Below are 18,233 nucleotides of genomic sequence, written 5' to 3'. Positions count from 1 at the left end.
CTGTCACATGACACTTTAGCCTACGAAGGATAAACAGTGATCTTGAACAATTGAATTTGCTAGGACTATTATTGAAATATGCCTAATTGATCTTTATCAGGTATAATCCAATATCAGTTGATATTTCGCAATAGATAAAAAAACCTGTCACGTGTGGTCAAACACGACATCTTATCATGCCCCTAAAATAACCACACGAGAAACCCAGTCAAGGTCCATGGTCTTTTTATTTGGAAAAAAAAAAAATGAGGACTAGCATTTACAACTTGGAATGAATGTAAAGTGAACTCAGATGAACAGTGGATAAGACTGCTGAAACTCCTACCTACAGAATGCATACTGCAGATAAACACAACAACCTCGCCACACTCCTGTCCGAGTCGAGAAAACTTAAAGAAAAAGGCCGGTGAATGTCCCTTAGAGCCAGAAAGATGAAAAAACTAAAACAAAGCTCCACCACAAGACTCCTTATATCCCTCCTATTCAGAACAGGTACACACATACCTAACATGGACCTCCAAATAACATAACAACAAAAACAAACATGCCAAACATTTTGAAAATGTAATATATTTTTTAAAATATATATTTTAATCTAGCATACAAGTAAGTTTCATTCAGCTTTCAGCTTGAATAAGAACCATATTTCCTTTCATTTACCATATCACCAGGATTCCTCTCCAAATACAAAAAAACTGTACCAGACCAACGATGCCCCTGTGGAATCAGCACGCTCTGATTGGCTGCAGGGAGTGCTCCAGTCACAAGCTGCATGCATAAAGATCAGAAAACCGAGAAGAGAGAGAGAGAAAGAGAGACGGCCAGCCCAAACATTACCACTAGCAGATAGATGGAACCTGGAAGGGGTTCCAAGGTTCCATGGGATCCAAATGCCTTGCTTCGGTTTGAAGGTAGTTATTACAGGGTTTGTATTTGCATCTTTTAAAGTACTAATGCTGAACTCATTTTTGGGGGACAGGGTCACTAACCATATCATGCAGACACTTTTTGTATACGTTTTATATATTTTTTTCTCTCTGTGTGGAAAGAGATTTTATTTCAACATTTGTTTATTTTCTATAGAGAAACAGTATGAATAAATGAAAACAGTTTTTTCCCCAAGAGGTAAGTAAAACAGATATTATTTTTTTCCTCTCTAAGAGGGAACAGGGCAAGTCAGACGAGGTTCACTTTGCAGTCATCATCTGTACAAACTCTGTAGGAGAGAGAGAGAAAGAAATCAATCAGGATAAACCAAATTACAACACAGTCAAAACAGAACTATATTGCTTATTGGGAAAGTCAAAGCAAAATGCAGTTCTATCTGGCCCTAAATCGACAGTACACTGTGGCTAACTATTTAACCTTAGAAAAACCTTGACAAAGTACAGGCTCAGTGAGCACAGCCTTGCCATTGAGAAGACCTGGCTCCCTGTAGAGGAAAGGCTGTGCAACCACTGCACAACCTGAGACGAAGCTGCATTTCGTGACAAAATGTCAAAAATATAAAACAATTAGAGAGTGTCAGAGAGAGAGAGTGTCAGAGAGAGAGAGAGTGTCAGAGAGAGAGAGAGTGTCAGAGAGAGAGAGAGTGTCAGAGAGAGAGAGAGAGTCAGAGAGAGAGAGAGTCAGAGAGATAGAGAGTCAGAGAGATAGAGAGTCAGAGAGATAGAGAGTCAGAGAGATAGAGAGTCAGAGAGATAGAGAGTCAGGGAGATAGAGAGTCAGAGAGATAGAGAGAGAGAGAGAAAAGACAAAGATTAGGAACGTACTGTAGCTCATTGGGCCCCATTAACCCAGGACTAGGCGGGGCAGTCACCTGCTAAATTGTTTTATTCCTTTTTTAATTTTTTTTATATCAAGCAGTGTAGGAACACAACGCACATCATTCTAATTAATGTCCCATTTCCAAACAGCTTCCATGTTCACCTCATTAAGCGTATTTAATTAAAAAGTCACTGCACTGTGAATACAACACAATGACGTCCAACCAAAATAAAGAAAAGTCTTTCAAACGCTTATAGAGTACATACTGTATGGTGTTTAATGGCACATTGAGGGAGGGAGGAAGTAGGGAAGCCAAGATGTATGGACTGTTTATTGTGTCAACAGCTCCTTCTAGAATATTAGTGAACAGTGTAATGCTCTGTGGGAATAAGAGTGAGAGAGAGAGAGGGGGAGAGGAAGAGAGAGGGAGGGAGGGAGGGAGAGAGGGTGGGAGAGAGAGAAAAAGACAGAAAGAGAGAGAGAGAGCACAAGAAAAAGAGTAAAAGGCTGCCTTCTAGCATGGTGACGATGATTCATTCAAATGGCCTCATGGTATCTCCATCTGGGAACGGTTCTATCTAATAAGGGGTGAGAAGGGGGTGCTGTGGGATTATTAAAGATGCTCTTTGAAGAGGTAGGGTTTCATGTACTTTCGGAAGATGGGCCGGGACTCTGCTGTGGAGACAGAGGAGAGCTCGGACTGGGCTGAGCGGGAGAAGACCAAAAGGTGGCTCGGGTTGGGGTGTAGGATTTGAGCAGAGTCTGAAGTTAGGGAGAGGCAGTTCTTCTTGCTGCTCCGTAGGCAAGTACCTTGTTCTTTTAATGGATGAGAGCTTCAACTGGAAGCCAGTTGAGTGTGCGGAGGAGTGGGATGACATGGGAATATTTGGGAAGGTTGAACACCAGGCAGGCTGCGGCATTCTGGATGAGTTGCAGTGGTTTGATGGCGCAAGCGGGGAGACCAGCCATTAGCGAGTTGCAGTATTCCAGATGGGAGATGACAAGTGCCTGGATTAGGACCTGTGCCACTTCCTGTGTGAGGTAGGGTCGTACTCTAAGGATATTGTATAGCATGAACCTGCAGTCACTGCTTTGATGTTTGCAGCGTGATTGATCACTCCAGAGACCGCGTTTCCAAGTCTCCACAGTCCAATGGCGATGAGCTTTACACCACTCCAGCCGACGCTTGGAATTGCACATGGTGATCTTAGGCTTGTGTGCAGCTGCTCGGCCATGGAAACCCATTTCATGAAGCTCCTGACAAACAGTTCTTGCTGACGTTGCTTCCAGAGGCCGTTTGGAATTCGGTAGTGAGTGTTGCAACTGAGGACAGACGATTTTTACGCTACAACACTTGGCGGTCCTGTTCTGTGAGCTTGTGTGGCCTACCACTTTGCGGCTGAGCCGTTGTTGCTCCTACACATTTCCACTTCACAATAACAGCACTTAGAGTTGACCGGGGCAGCTCTAGCAGGGCAGAAATTTGACGAACTGACCTGTTGGATTTTATACACCTGTCAGCAACAGGTGTGGCTAAACTAGCCGAATACACTAATTTGAAGAGGTGTCCACATACACTATATATACAAAAGTATTATAACATGGTTATGGTGTCAATTAAAGTGTTACCGTGGTTTCTTCCTTCTCAGACTCCATTTATATGATGACCTGTTCCTAAATATTTGGTCAAATGATTAACTTTGTGTATGGTTTCCTAGAAACAAGGGTGGCTCAACTTACCCCACTCTCCCCTTCTGCCCTCTTACCTTCATAGTTGACCTGTCCGTCTGTCTCCCATCTAATAACCACTGCTACATGTGGCTGGGTTAACCATACAGGGTTTGTCCTCTTACCTTCATAGTTGACCTGCCCGTCTGTCTCCCATCCAATAACCACTGCTACATGTGGCTGGGTTAACCATACAGGGTTTGTCCTCTTACCTTCATAGTTGACCTGCCCGTCTGTCTCCCATCCAATAACCACTGCTACATGTGGCTGGGTTAACCATACAGGGTTTGTCCTCTTACCTTCATAGTTGACCTGTCCGTCTGTCTCCCATCTAATAACCACTGCTGCATGTGGCTGGGTTAACCATACAGGGTTTGTCCTCTTACCTTCATAGTTGACCTGCCCGTCTGTCTCCCATCCAATAACCACTGCTACATGTGGCTGGGTTAACCATACAGGGTTTGTCCTCTTACCTTCATAGTTGACCTGCCCGTCTGTCTCCCATCCAATAACCACTGCTACATGTGGCTGGGTTAACCATACAGGGTTTGTCCTCTTACCTTCATAGTTGACCTGCCCGTCTGTCTCCCATCTAATAACCACTGCTGCATGTGGCTGGGTTAACCATACAGGGTTTGTCCTCTTACCTTCATAGTTGACCTGCCCGTCTGTCTCCCATCCAATAACCACTGCTACATGTGGCTGGGTTAACCATACAGGGTTTGTCCTCTTACCTTCATAGTTGACCTGTCCGTCTGTCTCCCATCTAATAACCACTTCTACATGTGGCTGGGTTAACCATACAGGGTTTGTCCTCTTACCTTCATAATTGACCTGTCCGTCTCCATCAATGTCTGCTTCTCTGATCATCTCGTCTACCTCCTCGTCTGTTAACTTCTCCCCCAGGTTTGTCATGACGTGGCGGAGCTCTGCAGCACTGATGTAGCCGTTTCCGTCCTGGAGACACAGGAGAGAAGGAATCCCATTGGGTGAGAATAGATGGAAAGGCATTCCCATTGGGTGAGCAATCAGGATATAACCGAGGGGCAAATCCCCAATGGGTAATGATGAGTGGAGAATTAAATCCCATTGGACGGTTAATGATATATACAGTGCCTTGCGAAAGTATTCGGCCCCCTTGAACTTTGGGACCTTTTGCCACATTTCAGGCTTCAAACATAAAGATATAAAACTGTATTTTTTTGTGAAGAATCAACAACAAGTGGGACACAATCATGAAGTGGAACGACATTTATTGGATATTTCAAACTTTTTTAACAAATCAAAAACTGAAAAATTGGTCGTGCAAAATTATTCAGCCCCTTTACTTTCAGTGCAGCAAGATCTCTCCAGAAGTTCAGTGAGGATCTCTGAATGATCCAATGTTGACCTAAATGACTAATGATGATAAATACAATCCACCTGTGTGTAATCAAGTCTCCGTATAAATGCACCTGCACTGTGATAGTCTCAGAGGTCCGTTAAAAGCGCAGAGAGCATCATGAAGAACAAGGAACACACCAGGCAGGTCCGAGATACTGTTGTGAAGAAGTTTAAAGCCGGATTTGGATACAAAAAGATTTCCCAAGCTTTAAACATCCCAAGGAGCACTGTGCAAGAGATAATATTGAAATGGAAGGAGTATCAGACCACTGCAAATCTACCAAGACCTGGCCGTCCCTCTAAACTTTCAGCTCATACAAGGAGAAGACTGATCAGAGATGCAGCCAAGAGGCCCATGATCACTCTGGATGAACTGCAGAGATCTACAGCTGAGGTGGGAGACTCTGTCCATAAGACAACAATCAGTCGTATATTGCACAAATCTGGCCTTTATGGAAGAGTGGCAAGAAGAAAGCCATTTCTTAAAGATATCCATAAAAAGTGTTGTTTAAAGTTTGCCACAAGCCACCTGGGAGACACACCAAACATGTGGAAGAAGGTGCTCTGGTCAGATGAAACCAAAATTGAACTTTTTGGCAACAATGCAAAACGTTATGTTTGGCGTAAAAGCAACACAGCTGAACACACCATCCCCACTGTCAAACATGGTGGTGGCAGCATCATGGTTTGGGCCTGCTTTTCTTCAGCAGGGACAGGGAAGATGGTTAAAATTGATGGGAAGATGGATGGAGCCAAATACAGGACCATTCTGGAAGAAAACCTGATGGAGTCTGCAAAAGACCTGAGACTGGGACGGAGATTTGTCTTCCAACGAGACAATGATCCAAAACATAAAGCAAAATCTACAATGGAATGGTTCAAAAATAAACATATCCAGGTGTTAGAATGGCCAAGTCAAAGTCCAGACCTGAATCCAATCGAGAATCTGTGGAAAGAACTGAAAACTGCTGTTCACAAATGCTCTCCATCCAACCTCACTGAGCTCGAGCTGTTTTGCAAGGAGGAATGGGAAAAAAATTCAGTCACTCGATGTGCAAAACTGATAGAGACATACACCAAGCGACTTACAGCTGTAATCGCAGCAAAAGGTGGCGCTACAAAGTATTAACTTAAGGGGGCTGAATAATTTTGCACACCCAATTTTTCAGTTTTTGATTTGTTAGAAAAGTTTGAAATATCCAATAAATGTCGTTCCACTTCATGATTGTGTCCCACTTGTTGTTGATTCTTCACAAAAAAATACAGTTTTATATCTTTATGTTTGAAGCCTGAAATGTGGCAAAAGGTCGCAAAGTTCAAGGGGGCCGAATACTTTCGCAAGGCACTGTATATAGCGTCACCACAACAGGAAGAGTTTGACGATGTGTTTATTAAAGGTAGGTACATCTTATGAAAGTTGACCGTTTACTAGTTTAGAACAAAGCAAAATTGAGTATGATGATAATAGTATCTACTCTCCAAGGATGGGGGGGGGGGGGGGTTGCCAAAAATGTACATGGTAAAATTGGCACTGAATACATGTAGTACCTTACCTTGTCGAATACCCTGAAGGCTTCACGGATCTCCTCCTCACTGTCTGTGTCCTTCATTTTTCTGGCCATCATGGTCAGGAACTCTGGAAAGTCAATGGTGCCGTTGCCTGGATTGGAGGAGATAGAACTACCACATTCAGTTAAGGTGCAGAGTGCAATACAAATCCAAAATTGTGCTATATATTCATTGGCTATGTCATAGCTGATTTGTAATTTACACACACACAGGCTCAGAGAGGCCCCAGCTCAGAGAGGCCCCAGCTCAGAGAGGCCCCAGCTCAGAGAGGCCCCAGCTCAGAGAGGCCCCAGCTCAGAGAGGCCCCAGCTCAGAGAGGCCCAGCTCAGAGAGGCCCCAGCTCAGAGAGGCCCCAGCTCAGAGAGGCCCCAGCTCAGAGGCCCCAGCTCAGAGGCCCCAGCTCAGAGAGGCCCCAGCTCATGAGCTCCATCAGCAGCAGGTTTTCATTTAGAATGGAAAATGAATGTGTTTATGCAACAAATGTGAGAAGCATCAAATCGATTTGTTCTCTAATCAAACCGAATCGTTTCAAACAAAACGTATAGTTTCTGTATAGTATCGGAGCCCATGTCTCTAGATAATGACCTGTTAACTAACACTCAGAGACATAGACACAGACTGGGAAACACACTCAACTAGGTGTGTGAGTGCATGTGTGTGTTTAGACACTAGGTAGCAAGGCAGGAAAATCCCCCCTGGAAGAGGGGGAGATGGGGTGATGGAGAGCTGGCTGACTGACTCTTGGCTATGACTCTGCCTGTGGCGTACAAGAGGGGGAGATGGGGTGATGGAGAGCTGGCTGACACTCTTGGCTATGACTCTGCCTGTGGCGTACGAGAGGGGGAGATGGAGTGATGGAGAGCTGGCTGACTGACTCTTGGCTATGACTCTGCCTGTGGCATACTAGAGGGGGAGATGGAGTGCTGGCTGACTGACTGACTCTTGGCTATGACTGCCTGTGGCGTACGAGAGGGGGAGATGGGGTGATGGAGAGCTGGCTGACACTCTTGGCTATGACTCTGCCTGTGGCGTACGAGAGGGGGAGATGGAGAGCTGGCTGACTGACTCTTGGCTATGACTCTGCCTGTGGTGTACGAGAGGGGGAGATGGAGTGGGTGGGAGAAAGATGGAGCGAGGGAGAGAAGAGGAGAGACGGAACTAGTGGGAGATGGTGTGATTATATAGCCTATGTAAGGAGGCACTGCTATCGCAAATTATAGGAAGCAGACTCATTCTATTGTCTGTGACGACATTCATTCCACAGAATAGCTTTTCATAGACAAGGCAGAAAGGCCTCTACGAAAACAGCTGAAAGTCCAACTATTTTTCACATGGTAGGGGATAACAGTGAACGATAAGAAGAAAAAAATGACAGGGCAACATAAACACTACTTCAGAGCCGCTCTCCTCTCAGAGGTGATATCACAGCTCTCTGGGGTAAAGCCTCTCTCCTCTCAGAGACCTACAGCACAGCTCTCTGGGGTAAAGCCTCTCAGAGACCTACAGCACAGCTCTCTGGGGTAAAGCCTCTCAGAGACCAACAGCACAGCTCTCTGGGGTAAAGCCTCTCTCCTCTCAGAGACCTACAGCACAGCTCTCTGGGGTAAAGCCTCTCAGAGACCTACAGCACAGCTCTCTGGGGTAAAGACTCTCTCCTCTCAGAGACCAACAGCACAGCTCTCTGGGGTAAAGCCTCTCTCCTCTCAGCGACCTACAGCACAGCTCTCTGGGGTAAAGCCTCTCAGAGACCTACAGCACAGCTCTCTGGGGTAAAGCCTCTCTCCTCTCAGCGACCTACAGCACAGCTCTCTGGGGTAAAGCTAACCTCATTGTCTACTTCCTTTGTCATGCACTCTGCTTGTTTAGTAAAGAATCTATAGCCCTGCTGTTGACATCACTATGAGGCAACTGAATGTACAAAGAGGAGAGGGATAATCGGTGGCCCTGCTGTTGAGAACAGAGAGAGACAACAGAGAGAGAAGGGAGAACTTTGGATATATACTGCGAGCCAAGCCACGGTGAGCTCGATCAATATGGCAGTCCGATCGATAAGGCCCCATTTACCAAAACCCTAGAAGCTAACAGGACATCGCCTCAGTTTGGTAGGTCTGACCAGCCACCTAGATGACTGACAGGACATCACCTCAGTTTGGTAGGTCTGACCGGCCCCCTAGATGACTGACAGGACATCACCTCAGTTTGGTAGGTCTGACCAGCCACCTAGATGACTGACAGGACATCACATCAGTTTGGTAGGTCTGACCAGCCCCCTAGACGACTGACAGGACATCACCTCAGTTTGGTAGGTCTGACCAGTCACCTAGACGCTGTCAGGTTCCATTTCCAACATCATTAAGAGTCAAAGACGCTGCCGACTGACATCCACCACGATCATCCTCATTCTCAATCACTCAAAGTGCGTCCCAAATGGCATCCCCCTATAGGACCTGGTCAAAAGTAGTGCACTAGAAAAGGAATAGGGTGGCATTCATGAGTCGCTGTTGACTCAGCCAGAACTATCTAGGCAGGAGGGAGTTGGGTTGATAAGTTTATGGGTTGGGACAGGCTTCTTGAAGAGCTGTTACTCACCACGGTGACAGGCCTGACTCTCGTTGGTAAAGCTGACACTGTGACAGCGAGCTGGTACACTCCAGCAGCCCATAAGGCATGTAACAGTTAGGTTGTCATAATGTACTTCAGCATCCAGAGGAGATAACCAGATAAATTCAGTTGCTGGATCTAAATGCATCTTCTTCTGATGACACAAGACAAGTGTCCATGACTACCCCAGCTTCCTCTGGCCACTTTCCACCAATCGGGTTTGTCTATAAGCTTCCCATTTCCTGCCTTTTTGACATAGAGTCTGTTTACTTCTACACTCACCATCAGCATCGACCTCATTGATCATGTCCTGCAGCTCCGCCTCTGTGGGGTTCTGTCCCAGCGACCTCATCACGGTGCCCAGCTCTTTGGTCGTGATGGTGCCGTCACCATCCTTGTCGAATAAGGAGAACGCCTCTTTGAACTCTGTGAGAAGGGAGGGAGGAGAATGAAAGTGTTTCTTGGGCTGTTGCTCAAGCTTTGGTTGTGGGATGGGTATCACTTTACATTAAGCTATACGTTAGAGGCATAAATATCATACCCCCCCAAAAAATGCTAACCTCCCCAGCTATGGTAATGGTGCGAGGTTAGCATGTCTTGAGTGAATGATATGTGTGTCTAACTTTCTCAAGCATCATTATTCAATATTGATTCAGGATTATCTGTAACCATGGTAGCATCCACATTAATGTAGAAGTGTTTCGAAACATATTCTATTGCTATTTACAATAAAAATGACAATACATTAATTACCATTCATTTCTATTGGCCACAAGATTATGTGAAACACAACCAAAACAAACAGAAAATGGGTCCAACCAGTTTTTAGAGTCACACGCTTGATGTAGTCATTGAGTGATATGAATATGGGACCAAATTGTAAACTTTTCTACTTTAATACACATAAATCCCAATAATTTTGGTCCCCTAAAATGGGGGGGGGAGGGGCGACTATGTAGAAAAAGTGCTGTAGTTTCTAAATGGTTCACTCAATATGTATGAAAATACCCACAAATTAAAGCTGACAGTCTGCACTTTAACCTCATAGTCATGATATCATTTCCAATCCAAAGTGCTGGAGTACAGAGACAAAACAACAACACATGGGTCGCTGTCCCAATACTTCTGGAGCTCACTGTATATATATATATATATGTATATGTGTGTGGATGTGTATGTGTGTGTGGAAGTGTGTATATGGATGTGTGTGTGTGGACGTGTATATGATATGTGTGTGGACGTGTATGCGTGTGTTTTCCCTGTATGTCTGTGTGTGTGTGGACGTGTATATATGTGTGTGTATGGACGTGTATATCTGTGAGAGTGTGTGTGCGTGTGTGTGTGTGTGTGTATGGACGTGTATATCTGTGTGTGTGTGTGTATATATGTGTGTGTGTGTGTGTGTGTTTTCCCTGTATGTCTGTGTGTGTGCTGTTCATTAAATGAGTCAGCCGTGTTAAAAGCATGCTGGAGTGATTACTCAGTGGTTCCTACCTGCAATCTGTTCCTCTGTTAGCTGATCGGCCTGAGGAAAAAAGAGGGAGAGGGAACCAACATCACTCAATCACTCAATACCAAACTACTTAACCATGTTCTCCTGGCTGTCACCTTCCCCACGGTGAGGACACTGTTCAAGGCTCAGACCAGGGACCTCTACAGACCAGTGACTTGGATGGGGAACCAGAATATCCCCCACCTTGGCCCAGACAGAGGCAACCTTGGCCCAGACAGAGGCAACCTTGTTCCAGAGGCTAGACTAGCCTGGGATGTGTTCAGTCAGTGGACACAAAAACATGTTTTTGAAACAGAAAGAGTGTTCTTATTGACCAAGCTCAGGTAGTACATAGCATTTTCTCCCATCGGAACATTACCCAGATAGAACCGACCCTGTTTAAAATGTGTTTTGTCCTATTTCATGATTTCTAAATGATTTCTGGCCCTGGCCTGCTGTAACATGAAAAAACAATGGCTGTAGGGGTGTATTCAGTTGGCTTGGTCTGCATGACTACCTCCCTGTATGTTCTCTGTTAGTGCTATTTAACAGCTGAGTCAGAGGTGTGTGTGTGTGTGTGTAAGTGACTTGGCAGCACTCCTTTTTAGTAGTGACCCACAGATGAATGACGTCTTTAGAGTTTAGACACACAGGGCTACAGCTTTCAAACAAACATTCACACAGTGGCAGCAGCAGCAGCGTAGGTCTTACGAAAGCACCTAAAGCCTGTTGGTGTGTGGGGTGTGTGTGTGTGTGAATGGTTAATCCCACAGGTCCCCCCCCCCCCCACAGATTGGGAAAACATGCTTATGATTATGGAAAACAAACCACTGATGTAACAGAGTGCCTGGTGCTGGTAGTGGGAAAAACAGAACACACACACACACACACCCTCTACGTGACATTTCCCTGTATGCCAATAGTTTCCATCACCAGGTTTCCTGTGAAATGAGTCACACAGAATAGCAACCAGTTCTGTCAAAAAATAGAAGAAATATCCTACAGTACAGCATGTGTCTAGGCTTTATAGATAGATCTGTGTGTATTCAATATCTGGGGTTTGAGAACACTAAACATACAGTGCCTTGCGAAAGTATTCGGCCCCCTTGAACTTTGCGACTTTTTGCCACATTTCAGGCTTCAAACATAAAGTTATAAAACTGTATTTTTTTGTGAAGAATCAACAACAAGTGGGACACAATCATGAAGTGGAACGACATTTATTGGATATTTCAAACTTTTTTAACAAATCAAAAACTGAAAAATTGGGCGTGCAAAATTATTCAGCCCCCTTAAGTTAATACTTTGTAGCGCCACCTTTTGCTGCGATTACAGCTGTAAGTCGCTTGGGGCATGTCTCTATCAGTTTTGTACATCGAGAGACTGAATTTTTTTCCCATTCCTCCTTGCAAAACAGCTCGAGCTCAGTGAGGTTGGATGGAGAGCATTTGTGAACAGCAGTTTTCAGTTCTTTCCACAGATTCTCGATTGGATTCAGGTCTGGACTTTGACTTGGCCATTCTAACACCTGGATATGTTTATTTTTGAACCATTCCATTGTAGATTTTGCTTTATGTTTTGGATCATTGTCTTGTTGGAAGACAAATCTCCGTCCCAGTCTCAGGTCTTTTGCAGACTCCATCAGGTTCTTCCAGAATGGTCCTGTATTTGGCTTCATCCATCTTCCCATCAATTTTAACCATCTTCCCTGTCCCTGCTGAAGAAAAGCAGGCCCAAACCATGATGCTGCCACCACCATGTTTGACAGTGTAGATGGTGTGTTCAGGGTGATGAGCTGTGTTGCTTTTACGCCAAACATAACGTTTTGCATTGTTGCCAAAAAGTTTAATTTTGGTTTCATCTGACCAGAGCACCTTCTTCCACATGTTTGGTGTGTCTCCCAGGTGGCTTGTGGCAAACTTTAAACAACACTTTTTATGGATATCTTTAAGAAATGGCTTTCTTCTTGCCACTCTTCCATAAAGGCCAGATTTGTGCAATATACGACTGATTGTTGTCCTATGGACAGAGTCTCCCACCTCAGCTGTAGATCTCTGCAGTTCATCCAGAGTGATCATGGGCCTCTTGGCTGCATCTCTGATCAGTCTTCTCCTTGTATGAGCTGAAAGTTTAGAGGGACGGCCAGGTCTTGTTAGATTTGCAGTGGTCTGATACTCCTTCCATTTCAATATTATCGCTTGCACAGTGCTCCTTGGGATGTTTAAAGCTTGGGAAATCTTTTTGTATCCAAATCCGGCTTTAAACTTCTTCACAACAGTATCTCGGACCTGCCTGGTGTGTTCCTTGTTCTTCATGATGCTCTCTGCGCTTTTAACGGACCTCTGAGACTATCACAGTGCAGGTGCATTTATACAGAGACTTGATTACACACAGGTGGATTGTATTTATCATCATTAGTCATTTAGGTCAACATTGGATCATTCAGAGATCCTCACTGAACTTCTGGAGAGAGTTTGCTGCACTGAAAGTAAAGGGGCTGAATAATTTTGCACGCCCAATTTTTCAGTTTTTTATTTGTTAAAAAAGTTTGAAATATCCAATAAATGTCGTTCCACTTCATGATTGTGTCCCACTTGTTGTTGATTCTTCACAAAACAATACAGTTTTATATCTTTATGTTTGAAGCCTGAAATGTGGCAAAAGGTCGCAAAGTTCAAGGGGGCCGAATACTTTCGCAAGGCACTGTAGACCTGCCTCAGTCCACAACATGAATGGTCACGTGACACCATGACACACCCACCACTCCTTGTAGCGTAGGCATACTGTGTGTGTGGGGTGAGGTTTCCCTTCCTTGTGATAAGGTCTGTTGGTTCTGATAAATCACACAGAGCAATGGAGAAGGGGATTCATCTGAAGTCCTAGACCTCAACTTACATTATTTTGGAGATGCTCTTTAACTTCAGCTGATAGCAAAACAGTTTCTACATGGCTCTGATGCTGCATCACTGGCCCAGGTCCATACATGAGCTGACGTGATTCAATAAAATGGAGGACAACAGCCTTTGCTTTCCTTTCCTCATTCTTCCGGTCTCCCTCGTTCTCTCCATCTGTGAGGTTTGTGAAATGTTGTGTCTCTCTCTCTAACTGTTCTTCCCTCTGAAAGGCTGGGCGTTCGGTGGGTTCAGTGGCAGAGATCCTGTGGCTGTTTCTCAGACAGTTAGGCCTCACCGTGCTGCTGCGCAGCCAGGCCTACACCCGCCCATTCCTTCCCTTGCCTTGCCTTTCCATGACTGGGCCTCACAGTGCTGCTGCGCGACCAGGCCTTCCCTTTCCTTTCCCTTGGCATGGCTAGGTCTGCCTGGAACCATGCCCACACTCCTACTACAGGCCTTTCCTCTCTGGGGCTCCCTCCCTCCCTCGCTCTTCTGGCCAGTCTAGCAGGAAGGCAACAGGGGCTGGGTGGATGTGCAATCTGTTGGTAGGCAGCAAAGTACTGGTGAATTTACACAACACAGAACAACCCCAAAGACCACAGACACACACACTCCCTCTGATTCACTGTGTCCTATGGACATGAGGGTGTTGTGTCAACCTCAGTATGGGACTAGAGACAGGACTCAACAGGCTGACACACAGCCCCCCCCCCCCTTAGTATTCTGGTGTCTGTCTTTAGGTTACAATACAGGCTTGGGTTTACAGCAGTAGCCTACAGGAGAAACTAGCTAGCTCAGTCTGGTATGCAGTGCACCATTCTTCTCAAACATCATTGACAGGGCAGGTATTATTCTGGTGTTTCTACTCTCTAGGCTACAGTTTTACAGCAGTAGGCTACAGTTTTACAGCAGTAGGCTACAGTTTTACAGCAGTAGGCTACAGGAGTGTAGGTAGTGTCAGCAGAGGCACCACACAATATTTGGACTATGCAAACCAACAGGCCTCTTTCAAAGGACCTGCTTCCCCTATAGCTTATCAACATGACTCATAACAAAGGAAACCCTTAGTCCCCGGGGAAACACTACACACCCAAACACGCACTTTTGTACCGGGAGGCTTTTCAGCTCATAATGTGCTGTACGTGTCTTTTGTTTTAGTCCAGCTGGTCACCAACTAGCAACAGCAGCAGCTAACTAACTGCTGTCTGCAGGATAGGACCAGGCCATATTGACCTGAGTGGTGGTTTGAGTTCAGTCTACAACTGGGTCGTGTTCATTTGGGCACACAAGGGAAAACTTTTTGCAACGGAAAAATAAAAAATAACATTATTATTGGAGTCCCCTCCCTGTAGTCCCTCCCTGTTTCAGTCAGTCAGGTGCCTAATGAACGAACACAATCCTGATAGCAGTTTACAGACGGACCCGTCCATGCCTGGATGGGACCATTTGCCAAGCAAATAAATGATTCAATGCACTGGATCACATGTCCTCTAAGTTACTCCACGTGCACCAGCAAACAAGGCGGGAACAGGAATAGGACAGGCCCGTTTACACTCAGACTACTTACATGACACAGGACTAGGATAGGCCCGTTTACACTCAGACTACTTACATGACACATCCGTCTCAATTGAGACACACTGTTTGCACTTCAATAGCTGTATTGTGTTGTAGTGTACGGTAGGCCTACACAGAGGTTCACGCACAGATTCAACTTTTCAAAAGCTCCATTTATATACTCCAATTATTACCGTGGTATGCAACATGAAACCTTCGGCATGCCGTGCAATACCACATATGGGATATTTGTTCACACAGAGAAAAATGTAGTTTATATGTCTTGACTTCCCCAGAGCTGTGAACGATCCATAGGGCAGGGAATCAATATACTGACTGGGAGAGGCCTTTTCCCTGCTTCAACACACCCTGGCTGCATCACTTCTACATCAGGACTGACATTTGGCTGAGAGAGGGCTTTTATATGGAATTTAATGAGCTCGATTCCAACATTGTGGACTGTTTGACAGTTATACAGTGAAGTTTGAAATGCATTGCTGATTTAATCTGATAATAATTCCCATAAAACAATGTTGTAACTGCAAACGGATTTGATAAGGAAGACGTCAAACAAATACTGTTTTCTGCATTTAAATTAATTTATTCATACCAAACAGACCCAAGACTGAACAGCTGTTGATGTTCTTGCCTAGGTTACTGTACAGTGGGCTGCCTATGTGACTGCCAAAGAACTTTGGCGACTCGATGAAACGAGAAGCATCATAGCATTTGCATTGAGAATTTGCAAAAGACAACCAAATCAGTCGGCATTACATTGACATAAACGGAGCGTGAAGAAGCATCCGAAACATTCTAACTACTGTTCTGCAGAACGCCAGCGGGCCAAACTATATACAATGTTGCAATTTGTCTGATCCCCCTCATTTGTGGTAGATGTTGGGATTTATGTTACGGATCAGAGGCGAAAGATAGATTGTTGCAATTATCATTATCGTCTCTAGGCAGCAAGATACGATGATGCAACATCGACAAAAGCAGCTAATAGACCTATCGAACTACTGAATTGATTAATTTGCCTCAAAATTAGATTAATCTTAATCAATATCATACAGGAGTTGATATATGTAACTCGATCGCCAGATAATAAAACGGGTTATCAATCATAGACACATGACATCAGCAGCATCCCCCATATTCGTAGCGCGCTACTCCATTCCAGCCTACACACAGAGACTCTGAAATGTAATAACTTTTAGCTACATATCTATGCTGTAATCATCTAGTTTACCTTGCTAGTTATCCCGATGCTATTAATCTAATCGAATAATTCATTCAATCTGCACTGTGCAGCAACATGGGACATGTTAGCTACATGCAATGAAGTATCTATCATTGGCTACATGCCCCGATATTGCCATCGAGCCAGCTAATATGCCGTAAGAATTGCGCAGTTATCGCGGAATCCCCGCTCCACGGAAAACGTCCGTCCAAATCTAATCAACTCACCCTCGAGGCTAAATTAAATATCCCATGCAACGACATAATATCTGCAAAATAGCACGCCTTTTGATGGTCTTAATTTAAATCCCGGTAAAATAAAATTCTGTAAATCTATGAGTGGCAAAATAGAGGATTTCCTCAAATCTTTACCAATAGCCTCATTCATTTCCCGTTATATCGTGGCATTGAATGCATTGACAAATGATCTACAAAGGAATCAAAATACATACCATGTTTGATGGATCTAGGCTGATTATCTATGAAGCAGACTAGGAGTGCGCTGGTTCTTTAGATGGAGTTTCCACTAGCGGGATAGACGTGTATACTCGCCGTGGTTAGAATGGGGACTATGTATCATTCCGCGACCCTAGCCCAGCATGTAGTAGTGGCTAGAATGGATACAGCTTTTGTTCAAATTTACTTTTCGTAGTAGGTTTAGAATTTACGCAGCAGGTTAGGAGAATTAATGTACCAGGTTAGGATGATCAGGTTAAAGTTAGGAAAAGCTAAATCTATGGTTAGCTAAAATAAAATATACCGTTGAAGTCTATTTGACAAAAGCTGTAGGCCATCTAGACAATACCCCAGCCTGTTCACTCACTTCCTTATTTCTCCAACTGCAGATACTGTGTTTAAGTCCCTCCCACTACAAGGCGGAGACACGTCAATCACAGGGCCGCCCTGCGTCTGCTGTAGTTAGCAGGCCTGTTGTGCACATTGTAGACTGCACATCCCCTCATTTCAATTCTGATTTGCGCCATAGCGCACCAACTCTCTTTACACTACGGCAAGGTCATATGAGTCACCAAGGTCATTTGAGACAGTCCTTGGTGTGTTATTATTTTATTAGGGATTTAACCCAACACCTCTGAATCAGAGCTGCCTAATCGAGATCAACGTCATCGGCGCCCGGGGAACAGTGGGTTAACTGCCTTGTTCAGAACGACAGATTTGTACCATTGTCAGCTCGGGGATTCGATCCTGCAAACTTTCGATCACTGGCCCAATTCTCCTACCTGCCAAGCTACCTGCCACACCTATTATAGGTCTTGCTAACTCTAAACTATATGTCTCATTCAAGTCATTTTACAAACCTTGCCTTAAATACAACATATTAGGCCTATAACCTGTGCAACATAATGCCTCCTCGTGAATAAGGACAGGGGAACCTCCATATTCCCTGTATTTTGACGCAAAAACATAATTAATCACACTACATCAACAACAAGTGAGCCGGTGAATAATTGAGAAATACATTTCGCATTAGTTACATTATGACTATCAATGATACTTCGAAAGGCCATAAAATCAAACTAAACTTTCCGGTATCTTCTCTAGTACAAAACTTCTACGTTGGACTATTTTACTATAGCGGAAGGATACTCGTAGTGTATAAAGTCGCTACCTGGCTGACGCTGGATAATTTGCAGTGTCGTTATGTGACGCTGCGTCTGATTGGTTAGAGCAGACCCGCAATATTGTGTATTGGCCGCAAGTATTGGCTAGGTCGGACCTGCATTGCACCAGTAACGCTAGATGGAAATCCCATAAATGTAACAAAATTAAAACCAATACGATTTACGCCCATAGGTTGTCTAATCGGCTCATTTTGTTAGATATGGAGATTACATTGTGGTTTACTAAAAGCTTTGAAAATGTAAGTATTTTGTGACAGCGGAGAGGACTACCGGGCAGGCAATGCTGAGATTCTATGCTGGGAGGTGCAAGACTTTCCATTGGATGATACGCTGCCTACTAGAAAATCATGTATAAATGTAAGA

At 44.5% G+C, this 18,233-nt stretch overlaps 1 protein-coding gene across 1 annotated transcript; it reads right to left on the bottom strand.

Moving 5' to 3' along the window:
* Positions 1-208: 208 nt before the first annotated feature.
* LOC139407376 (calmodulin-1) lies at positions 209-17,077 on the bottom strand. Its single transcript, XM_071151103.1, has 6 exons — positions 16,683-17,077; positions 10,543-10,573; positions 9,331-9,474; positions 6,432-6,538; positions 4,317-4,452; positions 209-1,216 (listed from the first exon to the last, which is right to left on the bottom strand). Exons 1-6 carry the CDS (start codon positions 16,683-16,685, stop codon positions 1,188-1,190), a joined length of 450 nt encoding a protein of 149 aa, XP_071007204.1. The 5' UTR covers positions 16,686-17,077; the 3' UTR covers positions 209-1,187.
* Between the last annotated feature and the right edge of the window lie 1,156 nt (positions 17,078-18,233).

The sequence above is a fragment of the Oncorhynchus clarkii genome, chromosome 4 (assembly GCF_045791955.1).
Source record: "Oncorhynchus clarkii lewisi isolate Uvic-CL-2024 chromosome 4, UVic_Ocla_1.0, whole genome shotgun sequence".
NCBI classification, from domain to species: Eukaryota; Metazoa; Chordata; class Actinopteri; order Salmoniformes; family Salmonidae; genus Oncorhynchus; species Oncorhynchus clarkii.
The sequence above is the reverse complement of the archived record's forward strand: the minus strand, read 5'-3'. Positions and strand labels throughout refer to the sequence as shown.

Bases quoted from the DNA above. Each gene is read 5' to 3' on its own strand.
- LOC139407376 (XM_071151103.1), bottom strand. The intron at 6,539-9,330 runs GTGAGTGTAGAA...CCTCCAATCCAG, and splicing joins CAATGAGGTCGATGCTGATG to GCAACGGCACCATTGACTTT. The intron at 4,453-6,431 runs GTAAGGTACTAC...CTGTGTCTCCAG, and splicing joins CCTTCAGGGTATTCGACAAG to GACGGAAACGGCTACATCAG.